Source organism: Triturus cristatus, chromosome 6, assembly GCF_964204655.1.
Source record: "Triturus cristatus chromosome 6, aTriCri1.1, whole genome shotgun sequence".
NCBI classification, from domain to species: Eukaryota; Metazoa; Chordata; class Amphibia; order Caudata; family Salamandridae; genus Triturus; species Triturus cristatus.
The window spans coordinates 667790782-667808662 of NC_140589.1; the positions used below are offsets into that span (position 1 = coordinate 667790782).

A 17881-nucleotide genomic window follows, 5' to 3' on the forward strand; every position below is an offset into this window, starting at 1 on the left:
GTGTCCCTGTCACCTTTCTGAGTCGTGTCTGGGGCTCATACGCAAAACTTCACTCTTAGTGTGAGGGAAATCTCAAAGGAGACTCTCAATGTTTGTCCTCCACCCAATTCGTGCTCAAAGGAGAGGTTCAAACAATTGCAACCTTCTAGCAAATTTGCTTCCTGTTTGAGTCTGTTTTTTCTTCTGATAGAGCCTCTAGCCTGAATCTTGTAATGGAACCTTATAATCTAGCTCTATATTTAGTTGAATGTGAGAGCCAACATGCTTGGTTACGTAAAAAAAATTGAAAACAGAAAAACAAAATGATGTGTGCGCAGAAAACAGGTAATTTGCTAGGAATTGCCCCCCACCTCATCACTCAAAAGAGATGCTGTTACTGTGGAAATGACTATTGCCAGTCTCTTGCCCTTCCACTTCACTTTTCCTACTTCTCTCTTCTCTGCCTCTCTATTGCTGTTGTACTCCATATCTAATTCTCCATTTTTTCTATCCTCCTCTTGCCTATCTCCTGGCACACTAACCAATTATCATAGTTTTGTCACAAATGTAGATGCAGTTAAGCTTGAAAGTCCCAAGCTGAAATAATAAAGATGCAGATGCAACCCCCCCAGGTGTAGGGGTGTGTGTGTGTGTGTGTGTTAGTGTAAACATGTCCAATAACCTGTGCTGAAAATGCATGGCTGCTCATCAAGTGACAAATGTATATAGTACATACATCTGTGTTTTTAAACCTGTTTGCTGTGCCAAAGTTACGCATGAGTCTTACTTGTTTTCACATACTTTTTCAGTTGTTATCCTTTCAGTTCAACTGTTTACTAAAACTGATATGTCAGGTGGCACAACTTTTGCAAGTCTAACGCACTGTTCTGAGTTGATTTATTCTTTTTCTGTTTGCTGCATTTGACAGAGAGAATAACCAGCAAAGTTCTGGCATACTTTCAGAGTTGAGTCAGCATGCTGCCTATTGCCTTAAGTGCACGCCAGCATCAGCACAGCAGTTGAAGAGTTTTTGGTACCTGCTGCATCTCAAGAAGGTAGTAAGATTTTTCCCTACCATATGAACACTCAGCAAATAGGCAACCGCTATGACAGCTTTTTCAATTTAGCTTGCATGAAGATAGTGTTACATAGTGGAAATTGTTATAAGTGTTGCAGATGTATTGAACTCTAATTTTCTATTTCTCTTTAACCACCATAGATTCAACATGGAGATGTGACTTTGTTGTGGTCAGATTTGTTAAATAGTACCTTAGAGCCCTTCTGGAGCAGTACTGTAACGACTGACCCAGAGTATTGGTCGTTGTGGAAGCCAGAGGCCTGTGCAGATGAGGAGAAAAAGCAGAAGTCGCTCTTGGACCCTTCTGTGAAGGTGTGTGCCTGATGAATCAAGCTCAGTTGACATGGGTTGTGTCCGTGTAAATAGCGTAACGATAAGGAAGGATCATGAATGTTTATATTGTTGGTGACGATGAGGTTTTTATTTTTTCTTACTTGGACTCACACTTTCATGCAGATCATCACAATGTTTCCATGCAAACTAACGGTCTCTGTTTTCGCTCTGAAACTATAATTTAGTTTTTCCCCCATACCTTTTTAGGTGTCTCCCATAGGGGTGAGGTTGGGGAGGGGTCATGTTCCACTAAGGGCAAACTACAGTGGTTTGGAGACCGTTACCATAGGGGCTGGGTTCTGATAGGTTTGTTGCCCCTTGTGGCCTGGGTGTTGTCTGCCTGATCCCCATTGATGTCCCCGAAAGGACTGGGATTACTGTTGCAGGGGTGGTGGGCGGTGAAGCTGCCAGTACTCCAAACCTCTGAAATATACCTGAATGGGACTAAAGAGCTGAGGAAATTTTGTAGCAGGACAAGAAAGGCCTAAGGTAACTACCTTGGCTCAGCTCTCTTTAAAGTACTTCCAGGGCTGAATCACCCTTTTCGCCATATAGGTGAGAGATTTTGAAAGGCATGTACATGAGTGATTCCTGCATGTGTCCTGAGAATCCTAAGGATCTCCTCTATATTTGATGCCACAGCACCACAATAGTTCCAAAATGCCCAAGCAGTCAGTAGTGTCCCGTCTGGAATGTATTATGTATTTGGATGTTTCTTGACCATCCTAGATAGTTTCAGCCAGGGAGGACAACATTCTTCAAAGACTGTCTGTAAGATCTCGCTGACCATGTCCCAGAGTGCATGTGAATATCGTCTTAACAGACGGCTTTTTTTAGGAAGGGGTCGGGTCTATGTAAAGCATACTAGCGGCTAGACCGGATACTATATGTATATTAAAGTGACACCTCTGCTATGGATCCATGCCAACATTAACATTAATTAATTTTATACATCATTGCTTATCATAATTACTCTCATATCAACACTCCTAAGCATGAAGAACTGTTATATAATTAAAAAAATAATGTGTTGTGTCATATTCACAGTTCATATCATCACAGCGCAGTTAAAAAAAAAAAACATTCCGGTGTCACTTGAGAAACAAAGAAGGAAAGAGACCCATAGCAAATAACTTGTGACTTGTATTGTTATCTTTCACAGAATTTAAGGTGATAAAGAAAAAGTAATTAACCTTTTCAATGAGTTTCACGAATACAACAGAACTTATATTTAAAGTCAGTGTGTGGCTGTTGCTTTTTTAGGTTTTGCCTGCTCAGCGCTTGCTAAATCCCTTGTAAACAACTAAAACACATTAAAAGGGGCTTAGAGCACACACATTACTTACTAGTACATACCATTGGTTGGCTTCCACAGTTCTTTTGTTTCTTTGATTTTGAATGGTCAGTGCCTCCTGCTCATTCCTGCTTCCTTCCAGGGCCTTAGTGTTGAATATTCAGCGCGTGTCTGTTGTAGATCTTGTATTTGATAGAGACACCTAGCCGCAGATTCCTTAACTTAGAATATCCCCAGGCGTCAGAGTGCATCCAGAAAATGTTCTGCAGCAGCTTTCTTTCTTTTTTGCACACTGTTCCCGTATTCTCAGTTTTTGGTGGTGGTTCCGCATTGTGATGCGTAGAAGTTTCTCCAAAGAAAACTGACGTCAGCGCACCGGGGGGGGGGCATATATGGCTCCGCTGACATACGTCTGTGGACGACGTCAGGGCGGTGCCGTGCGGCGCCACCCCCCGCGCGCAGAGGAGGTGCTGCGGAAAGTTTTCTGGATCCAGTCTGACGCCTGGGGATAGTCTAAGTTAAGGAATCTGCGGCTAGACTGTGTCTCTACCAGATACATCGTTACCGAAGGTAAGTAACTCGTTCACCAAGTACAGTTTCCTACCTGTGGCCAGGGTCCTTCCAGTAGCCGCAGGTTTCTTTCAGGTACTTTTTAAAGAAAATGTGAACATGCTCTCTTAGAGAGTGCGTGTCTCTACAGTTGTGTCCCACTCCCACGTCTTGTTTTCGCCTCCCCATCCCCTTCCACTGACCATTGTTGGTGCTCCCCACTCCTGCTTCCCACACATCCCTCTTGTTTGAGGGATTGGGGTTTCGATTTTCAGTTCATTTTGTGTGGGCCCTCACCAAATACCCACCCCATTGCTGAAACCATTTCACGTAGGAAGCCAACATAATGCTACAACCATATGAGCGACGTCTGTAATCCAGTGTTATGTTGGTACAGCATAGGAAAGCAAGGTAAACCGTTAATTAAGATTTACCTGCCCCACTCCTGTGCATTACTCATGCAGGTGTCCCTAGTATCACACCACAAAACTGTCTTTGTCAGGCAAGTGAGGACATAACTCCAGCTATATACATCTTTTGCCAGGTGCATGCGTATGTACCAGAGGCGTATTTGCCCAGCCTGCTAAATCCTCTACAAGTTTTTTTTTTTTACAGTAACATAGTTTAGTAGTATTGCTCTTTAAGATCTGGTTTGCACGAGGTCTGTGTTTTATCGTCTCGAACTCGAATAATGTGTCTTTGTTGATTTGACCCTATTGTAGAGTCTGAATATACTGATACATTGACTGTAACAACTGAGTGAAAACATAACTTCAAGCAATGCCTATGTAAGGGGTAATTTAAAATAGTTCATGTCCGTTTTCGTCAGGGGGGCTCACTTTCTTAACACACAAGTGCTATTGATGATAGTTTTACTTACTGGTATGTGCTTCTTTAATATGGCTTCAAAACGCATATTATCTGAAAGAGACACGTTAGTGATAGATTCCTTACCTTAGAATATTCCCCAGGCGTCAGTCTGGATCCGGAAAGTTTTCTGCTTAGCAGTACCCTTGCGCACCAGTAGGTGGCGCCGTGCGGCTCCGCGCCCGTCACTGGCGTTGTGCGCGCCGGGACGTCACGGAGGCTACTTAGGCGCCACCCATGCGCGCTGACGTCAGTTCTTTCTTTTTCCGCGCCAAAAGCGCAGATCCGGATTGAGCAGGTACCTCGGTCATTTTTTGACCACTTTTTGGAGACTTTTTGTCTCCTTCTCTTGTCTCCTGGTGCACATAGGGATGCCTGGCTTTAAGTATTGCGGGTCGTGCCACCGTAATATGTTGGTGGCGGACCCCCATGATGTCTGCCTCTACTGCCTGGAGAACGATCACGACTCCTGGGATTGTTGGGACTGCCGTGCCATGGTCCCGAAGGCATTACGGGAGCGGCGCCGGAAGTTGCTGGAGGTCCGGTACTCCTCTCACCGCCACTTTGGGTCTAGGGGCCGTTCGCGGGACCGCAGCCATCGCTCCTCGGACTCTAGGTCTTAACCTTCAGATTCCGGTAACGACACCATAAGAAGAAGTCGAAGAAGCTTATTCGCTCTCCGACGTCCCCCCGTTGCTCCCCGGAGGTGGACGTGGGGGACAGGGGCTCTGCCCATGCGGCCCCTCTGGAGCCTGGGAGTCCCACGGCCTACCCCCCTATACCTGGGTCCATCGGCGACTCCCGAACAACGACAAGAGTTTCTTGCTGCCTTGGACTGCCTGTTTAGGTCTCGGGCTCCCGCCGGTGTGCCTGCGTGTCCTGCGGCCCCATGTCCAGATCCTGTTGACCCAGCGGCACCGCCTCTGGCGCTAGCCCCGAGCCACTGGATCCAGCGCCTGCGGCTCCGGCGCCACAAGGTGCAACGCCGCTGGCTCCGGCCCCGGCGCCGCCCATGGCTCCGGCCCCAGCTCTGCCCCTGGCTCCGCCACAGGCGCCGCACTGGGTGCCGTTTATCCCGCCCCTGCCTAGTTTCTCGTACCATTTTGTTTCGACCTGGGATGCTCATTGGGATGCGGCTCCGGTTCGGCCCCGGCTGGCGCCGCTCCTGGCACTACTGGCCCACTCTCCGGCTCCGGTCCCGATGAGGACTGGGACGGCTCCGAGGATCCCCTTGCACGGCAGTGTGACTTCGAGCAGGACTGGGTGGATGACCTTCAAGATGCGGGTGAACTTGATGTGTCTTCTGACCCGGGGTTTGCCTCGCCTCCGCCTACTATGGAGGAGGGCGCTTCCTACACTATGGTGCTGCGTCGAGCCGTGGAGACTCTCCACCTCGACCTCCCTACGGTGGCCCTTAAGACTAACCTCCTTACGGAGGTGCTCCAGACGGCGTCTACGGCGTCGGCGTCGGCGTCGCTGCTCCCTTTCAATGAGGCCCTTAACGAAGTCCTCTTGGGTACTTGGTTGCGGCTGGCCTCGTGGGCGCCGGTGGATAAGAACGTCGCTCGGCGTCATCGCCCGGCACCTGGTGATCCCGCCTTCTTGACCACTCACCCCACGCCTGAGAGCCTGGTCATTCAGGCCTCGACATCGCAGAGTTCCTTTCCCTCGGCTCTGCCGGATAAGGACTCTAAGAGGCTGGACCAATATGGCAAGAGGTTGTTCTCCTCAGCCAGTTTGGGGATGAGATCGGTTAATACCGCCTGCTTATTGGGCCGTTACTCCCACGCAGTGTGGGATTCGGTGGCGGAGGTTCTGCCTCAGTGCTCTGAGGAGGTCCAGGCTGTCCTTTCCCACGCAATTGCAGAGTGCAAGGATGCGGCGAAGTTTGCCATCAGGTGTGGTTTGGACAAGGCTGATTCATTGGGCAGGGCGATTTCCACGATGGTGGCGTTGCGGCGCCACACCTGGTTGCGTTCCACTGGCTTCTCACCCAATGTCTAGAGCTCGCTCATGGACATGCCCTTCGATGGCTCCCGCCTCTTTGGTGATAAGGCTGACAATGCCCTGGAGCGCTTTACAGACTCTTGTGCCACAGCCAAGTCTTTGGGTCTTTCCTCGAAAAATCCTGCCATGACGGGGTTTTGCTCCTTTTGTGGCCAGGGCAGGGGTACCCAGGCGCACTCTTTCAGCAAGCCTGGGCAGAACCAGCCTCAGCGAGGCCATGGACGTGGGTTCCGCAGAGGCGGGTCTGGTAACCAGCGTGCGGGGCAGTCCACTTCCACCCCCGCTGCTTCCGCCTCGAAACCTTTCTAATCCGAGCTTCAGGGGGCGCCCCACGCCAGTGGGTGGCAGGGTTCACCTCCACCATTGGCGTGAGATTACGTTGGACAAGTGGGTGCTGCAGATAATCTGCCAAGGTTACTCGCTCCCCTTCCTGTCCTCCCCTCCAGCCATGCCACCTTGATACCACTGCATGTTGGGGGATCATTTGGCTCTTCTCCGTCAGGAAGTTGCGGCCCTCCTGGCCAAGGGGGCCATCGAGTACGTTCCCGATCAGGAAGTAGGTAGTAGTTGCTATTCCCACTACTTCCTGGTCCCCAAGAAGGACAAGGGGGGCCTGCGGCCCCATCTTGGACCTCCGGGACGTCAATCGCTTCCTCCGGAAGGAGAAGTTCAAGATGCTGACTCTGGCTCAGGTCCTGTCTGCCCTGGACCCTGGAGACTGGATGGTAGCGTTGGACTTGCAGGACACTTATTTTCACATTCCTGTCCTGCCGGACCACCGGCTTTACCTGCGGTTCACGGTAGGCCAGGAGCATTTTCAGTTTGCCATGCTCCCCTTCGGCTTTACCAGTGCCCCTTGGGTGTTCACGAAGGTGATGGCGGTGTTCACAGCTCATCTGCGCAGGTCAGGGGTGTCAGTCTTCCCCTACCTCGACGACTGGCTGTTGAAGGCGGGTTCTCCCCAGGCAGTTGTCTCCCACCTCCAGACTACGGCCGACCTCCTGCATCTGATGGGGTTCTCCATCAATGTGCCGAAGTCGCACCTGAGTTTCTCTCAGAAGCTCCCTTTCATCGGAGCGGTTCTGGATTCGGCGCTGTTTCGGGTTTATTCTCCCGAACAGCGAATCCGGGATATTCAGGCTATGGTTCCGCTCTTTCAGCCTTTATCCCGGGTTTCTGTCAGGATGACCCTCCGGCTTCTGGGCCTGATGGCCTCCTGCATCCTGCTGGTACCGCATGCCAGATGGCATATGCGGGCTCTGCAGTGGGACCTGAAGTTCCAGTGGGCACAGCATCAGGGCAACCTGTCAGATCATGTCAGATCTCGGAGGGCACTGCACGGCAATTGCAGTGGTGGCTCACGAATCGCGATTGCGTCAGTGGCAAATCCCTCTCCCTTCCCCAACCGGAGCACACAGTAGTGACGGATGTGTCCCTCCTGGGTTGGGGAGGCCACATGGGAGAGGCGGAGATCAGAGGCCTCTGGTCTCCGGCAGAGTCCCGGCTCCATATCAACCTTCTGGAGCTGCGCGCGATCCGGCTTGCACTGAAGGCATTCCTTCCCTCTGTCTGGGGAAGTGTAGTGCAGGTGGTCATGGACAACACCACCGCCATGTGGTATTGCAACAAACAGGTCGGGGTGGGGTCGTGGACCCTATATCAGGAGGCTCTGCGCCTCTGGACGTGGCTGGGACATCAAGGCATTACCTTGGTGGTTCAACACCTGGCAGGTTCTCTGAACGTCAGGGCGGACAAACTCAGCCGCCGGTGCATGGTGGATCACGAGTGGCGTCTGAACTTGGACATGACGTAAGGTCTCTTTCTGCGATGGGGAGAGCCTTGGTTAGATCTATTCACCACCGAAGAGAACACACAATGTCATTAGTTGGAATTTCCAAGGCGGTACTCGCTCGGAGACGCTTTTCGTCTCGAGTGGAGCTGCGGTCTGTTGTACGCCTTTCCGCCTATACCCCTTCTCACCAGAGTGCTGAAGAAGATCAGGCGCGACTTCGGCACATTGATGGAGAACCCCATCAGATGCAGGATGTCGGCCGTAGTCTGGAGGTGGGAGACAACTGCTAGGCGATTGCTGAGGGTAAGGATGCTGCTAAGTTCGCCATTCGGTGTGGTTTGGACACCGCTGACTTGTTGGGCAGGGCGTTTTCTACGACTTTGGCACTGCGTCGCCACGCCTGGTGCGATCTACTGGGTTCTCGCCCGATGTCCAGAGCTCGCTCATGGATATGCCCTTTGATGGCACTCCCCTGTTTGGCGATAAGGCTGACAGTGCACTGGAGCGTTTCAAGGACTCGCGGGCCACGACCAAGTCCTTGGGTCTTTCCACGACCCCGGCCACTCCTGGTTTTCGTTCCTTTCGTGGCCAAGGCAGGGGCACCCAGGCACGTTCCTTCTACAAGCCTGTGCAGAACCAGCCTCAGCGCGGCCACGGCTTTGGCAGGGGCGGGTCTGGATATCAGCGCGGGGGGCAGTCCACCTCCGCCCCCGCTGTTTCTACCTCCAAACCTTACTAATCCGAGCTTTGTGGAGCACCCTATGCCAGTGGGTGGCAGGATTCGCCATCCCCTCCCCCATTGGCTCGCCCTCACATCGGACAAGTGGGTGTTGCAGATCATCTGCAAGGGTTACTCCCTTCCCTTTCAGTCCCTCCAGCCAAGCCACCTCGGTGCCACCACATGTCAGGGGATCACTTGGTACTTCTCCAGCAAGAAGTCACGGCCCTCTTGGCCAAGGGGCCCATCAAGTGCGTCCCTGGGCCGGAAGTAGGGAGTGATTGTTATTCCCACTACTTTCTGGTCCCCAAGAAGGACAAAGGGGGCTTGTGCCCCATCTTGGACCTCCGGAACGTCAATCGCATCCTCCGGATGGAGAAGTTCAAAATGCTGACTCTGGCTCAGGTCCTGGTTGCCCTCGATCCTGGAGACTGGATGGTAGCTTTGGACTTGCAGGATGCATAATTTCACATCCCCGTCCTGCCGGCTCACCGGCTTTACCCGCAGTTCACGGTAGACCAGGAGCATTTTCAGTTTGCCGTGCTCCCCTTCGACCTTACCAGCGCCCCTCGGGTGTTCATGAATGTGATGGCGGTGGTCGCAGCTTACCTGCGCAGGTTGGGGATGTCAGTCTTCCCTTACCTCAACGACTGGTTCGTGAAGGCGGGCTCGCCCCAGGCAGTCTACGGCCGACCTCCTGCATTTGCTGGGGCTCTCCGTCAACGTGCCGAAGTCGCACCTGAGTCCCTCTCAGAAGCTCCCCTTCATCAGAGCGGTTCTGGGTTCGACGCTGTTTCGGGTTTATCCTCCCGAGCAGCGAGTCTGGGATATTCAGGCTACGATTCCGATCTTTCAGCCTCTGTCCCGGGTTTCGGTAAGGGTGACCCTCCGGCTTCTGGACCTGATAGCCTCCTGCATCCTGCTGGTGACACATGCCAGATGGCATATGCAGGCTTTGCAGTGGGACCTAAAGTTCCAGTGGGCGCAACATCAGGGCAACCTGTCCGATCATGTCCAGATCTTGGAGGGCACTGCACGACAATTGCGGTGGTGGCTCACGAATCGCGATTGGGTCAGTGGCAGATCCCTCTCCCTTCCCCAACCGGAGCACACAGTGCTCACGGATGCGTCCCTCCTGAGTTTGGGAGGCCACTTGGGAGAGGCGGAGATCAGAGGCCTCTGGTATCTGGCAGAGTCCCGGCTCCATATCAGCCTTTTAGAGCTGCGGGCGATCTGACTAGCACTGAAGGCATTCCTTCCTTCTGTCCGGAGAAGTGTGGCGCTGGTGTTCACGGACAACACCACCGCCATGTGGTATTGAAACAAACAGGGCGGGGTGGGGTCCTGGACCCTATGTCAGGTGGCTCTGTGCCTCTGGGCATGGCTGGAACATCAAGGCGTTACCTTGGTGGTTCAACACCTGGCAGGTGCTCTGAACGCCAGGGCGGACGAACTCAGCCGCCGGTGCTTGATGGCTCACGAAGGCATCTGCACTTGGACGTGGTGCAAGGTCTCTTTCTGCAGTGGGGAGAGCCTTGGTTAGATCTATTCGCCACCGAAGAGAACGCTCAATGTCATCAGTTCTGCACGTTGGAATTTCAAAGGCGGCACTCGCTCGGTGACGCTTTTCGTCGCGAGAGGAATTGCGGTCTATTGTATGCCTTTCCGCCTATACCACTTCTGCCCAGAGTGCTGAAGAAGATTCGTCGCGACCGGGCCCAAGTCATCCTTGTGGCTCCAGATTGGGCACGAAGATACTGGTCTCCCGAGCTACTCAGCATGGCAATCGATCCCCCGATCCGTCTGCCTTTTCAGGAGGATCTTCTGTCGCAGTAGCAGGGGACGGTCCTCCACCCGAACCTGTCCAGCCTCCACCTCCATGCATGGAGATTGAGCGGCAACAGATGACAGCTTTCGATCTTCCTCCCGAAGTCTGTGATGTCATTCTGGCAGCCAGACGTCCATCCACTAAGACGGTGTACGCCTACCGGTCGAACAAGTTTGTGGAGTGGTGCACAGCGACGTCTGTGGATCCCCTTTCTGCCCCTCTTCCTGTGGTCCTTCTGTTCCTACTATCCTTGGCCCAGCAGGACTCTGCTCTGGGCACTGTCAAAGGTTATCTTTTGGCCATCTCCTCCTTTCTAAGGCTTCCAGATCAGCCTTCTCTCTTTAAGTCCCCGGTTGTTAGCCGTTTCCTGAAAGGCATTACGCACACGTTTCCCCCCGTGCCTATCCTAATGCCTCAATGGGACTTAAATCTGGTCTTGACCTATCTGATATGCGATCCCTTTGAGCCCCTTCATAACTGTCCTTTACGTCTTCTCACTTTCCTGGTAGCTATCACCTCTGCCAGATGAGTGAGTGAGCTCCAGGCTCTTTCTTTTAAACCTCCTTTCCTTTTTGTTCATTCGAACAAGTTAGTTTTAAGGACCCGTCCTTCTTTTTTGCCAACGGTTGTCACACCCTTCCACATTGGGCAGACCATTACCTTGCCCACCTTCTTTCCGCCTCTGCATCCTTCGAAAGAGGAAGAGAGGCTTCACCTTCTGGATCCAAAACGTGCGCTCTCATTCTATTTGAAGCGCACACAGCAGTTCCGGGTGGATGACCAGCTCTTTGTTGGCTACGTGGGCGCCAAAAAATGTCGGGCCATTCACCAACAAACCATTTCTCGGTGGATCATTCTGTGCATCAAAGCATGTTATTCGTTGGCTAAGAAGGAGCCTCCTGTGGGGCTTCATGCCCATTCTACCAGGGCCACAGCAGCCACTACAGCGTTGGGGCGTGGTGTCCCCCTGTAAGACATCTGTCAGGCAGCTCCGTGGGCCTCGCTGCACACGTTTACCAAGCATTACTGCCTTGACAGTCAAGTCCGGAGAGACGGCTTCTTTGGCCGTTCTGTTCTCCGTGACTTTTTGGTGTAATCTATTCGCAGACCTACCACCGGGGTTGGTATTACTGGGGTATCTATTCTAAGGTAAGGAATGTATCACTAACATGTCTCTTTCAGATGCGCAAGTTACTACTTGTGTAACGATATATCTGTAGAGACATTAGTTAGTGATGGATTCCTTACCGTCCCACCCATCCTCCCCGTTCTGCGAACTGATTTCTAGGGTTCAGGTCATCCCTTTCAGGGCCCTAGTTTCATGGCTCCAGTGGTCAGTTTCTTGCATGGCTCTGCGTTCCTGGCGCGGAAAGTCGTGTACAGATCTGACGTCAGCGCGCATGGTTGGTGTGAGAAGTTGGCCTGGTATATGATGCTCACTAGTTAAAGTGATCACCTTGTACCATGCCAAGCAACCCTTATGGTGTGGTTGTAAGTCAACCTTTTCGGACTAGCTGCCCTAGTGGTAGCGTAGGCTAAGCAGTCTTTGAGGCTAAACTCGTGAAACGTGTTAAGCAGGCTGTTTACCAAATGTAACCCCCCTTTATACCAATGAAAGGACACCACACAGATATATATTGAAAATATATATGTCTTTATTTCTCAAAGCATCCCCTAGACTCTTTATGAGCACAGGAGCACAAATCGTTAAACAAGAATACGTTAGAATACACAGAAGTTACACTTTATATGGATAGGCCCTGGTGGCCACTCGAACCATATACTAAAATAGTGGTATAAGTACCACGAACAGAAAAGGGAAAAGGCCTAGGGCCTCTAGAATCGCTGTGCCTACAAGGAGCTAACTTTAGTTAGTGACCAGGAGGTCCACGGGTTGCGTGTGCAGAGCAAACAGTCACACGCGGGCTCACATAGGTTTTCAATGGGTGCGTAAAAGTTACAAAGTTACTGCAAAAAGGATCTTCCGGATGGACTATGAACTCAAGATTGGAAACACAGACACTAGAGATGTTACTCTACACTTGGGCACCGGAGTGCCAGCTTTACCTCACCCACAGGAAGCGGGTGCATAGGTCTCGAAGTGCGTCGGGTTTCTTCTATATGTTCAATGGAGCCTGAAGACAAAGATGCTGCAGGCGGTCGGTCCGGAAGAGATGCGGTGGATCCCAGAGTGGATCGGAGTTGTAGAAGACCTGTAAGCAGAGGGGACAGTGTTCACAGTCACTAGCCAGTGACCAGCGTGGCACCAGGTGGGTACCAGGCGATGTCGGGTGCAAACAGGAAGAAAGGTGTAGCTTGTCTCTGCAGCCACGTGGTCCCTGAAGGTCGACGACGTCCAGGAGTCGGTTCACGAGCTGTCCCACGCAGGCTCTCGCTGTCGGCGGTGTCGGCGACTTGGCAAAAGCAATTGTTGTGGAAAACGAAATAAGCTGATGGTTCTGACCAGCAAGGTCAGAGGGATGGCTCCTTTGGAGGGGAGCAAGGGCCAGTCTGGAGCAACCAGACCAGCGGTGTAGTTCTTGAAGTTCGTCGCCAAGATGGCCACTAGCCAGCGGGCCAGCAACCGGTTAGGCGCGTCGAGTGGCAAAATGCAGAAGGGCCCCACGCAGATCGTGGAGATGCTGGAGGGCTCACCTTTGGTGCAGATGCTGCTCGGGTGTTGGGCTTCTCAGATCCCAAAGCACAACTTGGAGGGAGCCTCGGTTGTTGCGCTTGCAGCTTGTCGTGGTCTTTTCAAGATGGCTGGCTCCACGTGTCTCGGTGCCTCCACGGGTTCCTTCTTTTCAGGGACTGTGGATCGGGCGATGAGAGGTCTGGAGGTCCAGGTCTTGTCAGTCTCTGGGCTCGGGCTCCGGCGGGAGGCGGCGGCAAAGCAGACGTTGATTCGCTGGATGGTGCTTGCGTTAGCAAGGTGGTCACTCCCTGACCACAGGGGAGATTGGCTTCAGTCCTCTGTGCGGCAGAGCGTCGAAGTTCCCGTCTTCTTCTTGTAGTTAAGTTGATTCCAGGATGTCTAAAGTCTTAGGACACAGCTCCTACCTTTACTCGGATTCTAGGGGCCGGACTACCTGCTAGGTCCCTCCCTAAGGGTGGGACCAGGAAGGGAGGTGGTTACACCCCCAATCCTTTGTCCAGCTCGCCCCAGGTCCAGGGCTGGTGTGCCCCAGGACCGGTTTGAACTGGCATATGCACCGAGGCTCCTTGTGAGCCTCAGGCATGTCTGGTTTCTTTCAAGCCCTACCTGACCAATACACAAAATCCTGTCTGGGGTGGTGCATGCACCTCCCCTGGCAGGAAACCCTTTGTCCACACCTCCCAAGCTGGAAGGACTCCCAGCAGCAGGAGGGCAGACTTGTGTCTGTGGTTGGTGGCAGCATCCATTTTGTGGAGCTGAGGCTATGTCTGATTTTACCCGGGTTTCAGGTACTGTACATGTCGTGTCCTTCTAGAAGGGTGGAATGCTAACCCCGTCGCCAGAATTGGCGAGGGGTTAGTATTCCAATTCGTATGACACCTTACTCGACATGTTTTGATAAAGCCAAACCAAAGATAGCATTTAACCGCGAGGTTCATAATGCACTTAAGAGTATATGGTATGACGATATCTGGAAACGGTAGAAGGAAGTTGTTCCGACCACTGCAGACAGGCTCAGCTCATGCCAGAGCACCATCTCACATGGAACCAAGCACTCTGCCTTCAGGATTGTTAAGGCCTGCCATAGGAGTGACTTATAGGTTAACATGTGTCCCATTTAAGGTTAGGTATAGGTATACTACACCTAAGTAAGAGGTGGTTACACCAACTTACCCCAGCTGAGTGATCAGCCAGTTGTGTCAAATTTGTTAGGCCAGGCCAGGGGTGGCACAATACATGCTTCAGCCCCTGGTAGGCCTTAGATACACCAATGCCCTGGGTACCTAGTGTACACTGGTACAGGGGCTCACAGGGTGATCCACTTCCAGGTGCATAGTGTAAATTTAGTAGAGAGAACAGCAGGCTGGGGGTCTGATTGGCAGGCCCACAGCCTCAATATGTCAAAAACCAGTGAAGCAAAAAGCTAAAATTTGGGGTGACCATAGGATAGCAGACCCTACTCTCCTACAGTTGGCGTCTAAGTAGTCTCCGTGACGTTGTCTCGGCGCTTACGACGCCAGCGACGGACGCGGAACTGCACGACGCCACCTACCGACGCGCAGGGGTACTGCTGATGAAAAACTTTTCCGGATCCAGTCTGACGCCTGGGGATATTCTAAGTTGAGGAATCTTTCACTAACTAATGTCTCCTACAGATATATCGTTATACAAGTAGTAACTTGTGCAACCAGCGCCGAAGCCGGTTGATAACAATAAAGTCTGCTAAATTGTTTTTAGATCCAGTCATATGTCTAGGGAATAATCAAATGGTGAGGAATCTACTTTCTACCTGAAATAGTGTTACCGAAGGTATATAACTTGTTTGTTCTCCACATCTTTCCTTCTCTCTACTCTGACTCAGCCCAAACCATTCTGTTTAATATGGACTATCAAACGTGCTTTCACAGATGTTTCCTCTTTCAATCCAACTCATTCCCTTAGCAGACACATGCCCAACACTCACAATAACATTTTACATTTATTAAACTGCTTGAATTAATCTACCCCTATCCAGAACACAAGAGTAAATGTGTGAGATCTCAAAAGCACAAACTTAACAATCTTAATATAACTAATCTTACCAGGAAATGGAAGCAGGGATTCCTAACCTATTACCTTCTTACCTCTAACCTTGGGTTCCTTAGTAGCATGCTTCGTGCCTCAGAGTGCATGAACTCCTCATCAGTGGTAGTAATAACTATAAATTCAATTTACAATAACAATTTTAAAACAATTTAAGGTGTATCTGTTCTTCACAAGGTGCCAGCATCTGCTATTTTTGTGTCAGTCTTTTTTGTTAAATTAACTATTCTAAGGTAAAGTTCTAACTGGACATAAATGGTATTATAGCCTTATAGCCCACAGTAGCGGGTTATACAGGGTGTTAAAGGCCCTAGCCGAAGGTGAGGGACTTTAACAAGGGGGCAGGACTTTAATAGCCGGTATAGCCCAGCTACGAAGGGCTATAAGGCTATTCGAACATTCTGCCACCAGAGGGCAGAAGGTTCTAACAAATAAAAGTAAGGCTTCAGGGAGCGGAAGGGGATTGAAATCCCCTTAGGCTCCCTGAATACTTTGTTCACAGCCTCAGCTGTGAACAAAGAAACATTGTAATGTTGGAGCTCCGGGCTTTTACCAGCCATTATAAGCCCGCTTCTACTCAATTGTTTTCAATGGAGCTCCCAACATTCCAATGTTCTAATATAGCCTTATAGCCCGCCGTAGCGGGCTACACCGGCTATTAAAGGCCCGCTGCACCGTTAAAGGCCTGAGCCGGAGGCGAGGGACTTTAACAAAAGCAGCGGGACTTTAATAGCGGTATAGCCCTGCTACGAAGGGCTATAAGGCTATTAGAACATTCTGCCACTAGAGGGCAGAATGTTCTAACAAATTAAACAAAAGCTTCTCGAAGCTCAAGGGGATTTAAATCCCCTCGAGCTTCGAGAGGCTTTTGTAAAACATTGGAATGTTGCTCTGCGGGCCTTTACCGGCCCATAGAAGCATGGAGCACTCCATTGTCTACAATGGAGTGCTCCACATTCCAATGTTCTAATAAGTGTTATTTACTGTCATTCTGAATGAGTGTGTCCACAATAACTCATAGGAAGCCTGTACTACTTCTCCTCTCTATTCCTACAGTCAAGTGCTACATGGAAGCAATCCAAATGAAGTTCATGGAATTGTTACCCTGGGCACCTTTGGCAAACAAAATAGTATCCACATGGACAACTACCCAATAACCACTGACTGGTCTAGACTCCAAGAAATCTGGAACTGGGTTCCTTTGACTTAATCGGAGTTAACATATGAAATAGCAACACAAATATCCACGGGTCTAATAAAAAGGATAAACAAAGGGAGCTACCAACTTGATCAATCTGGTTCCTACACCTCAAAAAAGAGAGAAAATTTCTTTTAAATGGACGGATTCCCATCAATCACCTATGGTGACATATTTCATCATCTGGGTCTCCTCCCAATGTCACAATAGTGGCACTAAGGGCTACACCCTTGCTGAAAGAAAGGGGAGTTTGCTGATGTTTTAAACTATTACAAACAAATGCTAGTTAGACCTCTAGATGTGAATGATTGATTATATGGGAATCGTGATTGTAGTGATGTGTGTTTGTGTTGTGAGTTAAAATTTACCAATGGGAAGCAAAATTATTTATTCACGCCTCTCATTGATCAAAATATAAAAACAGTGCAAAAAGACAGTCTGAAATAAATAACTGTCTAGTTGTGAAAGGTCAACATGTTTCAGCAATAATGGATAGATTATCCTATGCCTTCGTCAGGACCAATAATATTGCTACTACAAGTGAATATCATATATGAATTAAGCAAATATTAAACATAAACAGAATGTCACATGTGTAAAGAGATGGAACTGATACAACCTCTTTACCTGTGGTTAAGGATAACAATTCCTCTGAAAATTACGATTTCCGTCTTTTGAGAGGGTAAGACCTCGCCTCACCTGGCCACGACTCAGGATATAGGAGGCACCGCTCTCTCCATTGGTACCTCTGGCGGTTCCAAGAGCCGTCGGGGAGGTCTAGGTGAGGCGAGGTCTTATCCTCTCAGAAGACGGAAATCGTCATTTTCAGAGGAATTTACACATGTGACATTTTGTTTGTTTGTGGATATTTGTGTTATTTCATATGTTTTTGGGGAATATATCCATGCTAGGTCTATAAACCTTTCCCTGAGACCCCTTTGTATATAGTAGATTTTCTCATGCAATCTGAGTTGCCATCTGCTTTATTTCTGTTATCTTTTCTTAGTCACATGCAGTTTGTTTAATTGTTGTCAGTACCTGACTATGGTGTGTCTTTGTTTTGTCTTATACTTTAAGTGCGAAAAGTTTGACTGTCTATTTGTTCACATCTATTGTAGGGTCCTGGTTTATTGAGCACAGCTGTTTTGTCCAAGTGCTTTTTTGAAGTTCTCACTAGCAGCAATAATACCCTCAAATGGGATGTAAGTGTTCTCCCAGGGCTTTTGACCGCTCATGTTACACTGGGAGAATGGCTCATGAGAACCCAGCAGCTTGAAGACATCAGCACAGCCTTGTGGACTAACTTCAGTATTTCTTCTTCAGCGGAATTCAGGCAAGTTGACTTTTTATGAGTAGTGAGAGTTTTTCACATTGTGAGGGCAAAGTCGCTGCTAGAGCAGATGAATTGTGATGATAATGTACCATTGCTTGGCTTTTTTTTATCTTTCTAGATGCCAGAAAAGATTCAGAATAGTTCTCAGCCAAGACTCCTCTAAGCAG

The 17881-nt window shown here is 50.1% G+C and overlaps 1 protein-coding gene across 1 annotated transcript in view; it reads left to right on the forward strand.

The window, feature by feature from the left end:
* The window catches only part of MDN1 (midasin AAA ATPase 1), a 2002810-nt gene that overhangs the window by 1150885 nt on the left and 834044 nt on the right, over positions 1-17881 (forward strand). The window contains exons 58-60 of the mRNA XM_085611158.1: positions 908-1034; positions 1199-1369; positions 17500-17714. Of these exons, the coding sequence (XP_085467284.1) occupies positions 908-1034; positions 1199-1369; positions 17500-17714 (513 nt within the window). The remainder of the gene's footprint in view (positions 1-907; positions 1035-1198; positions 1370-17499; positions 17715-17881) is intronic.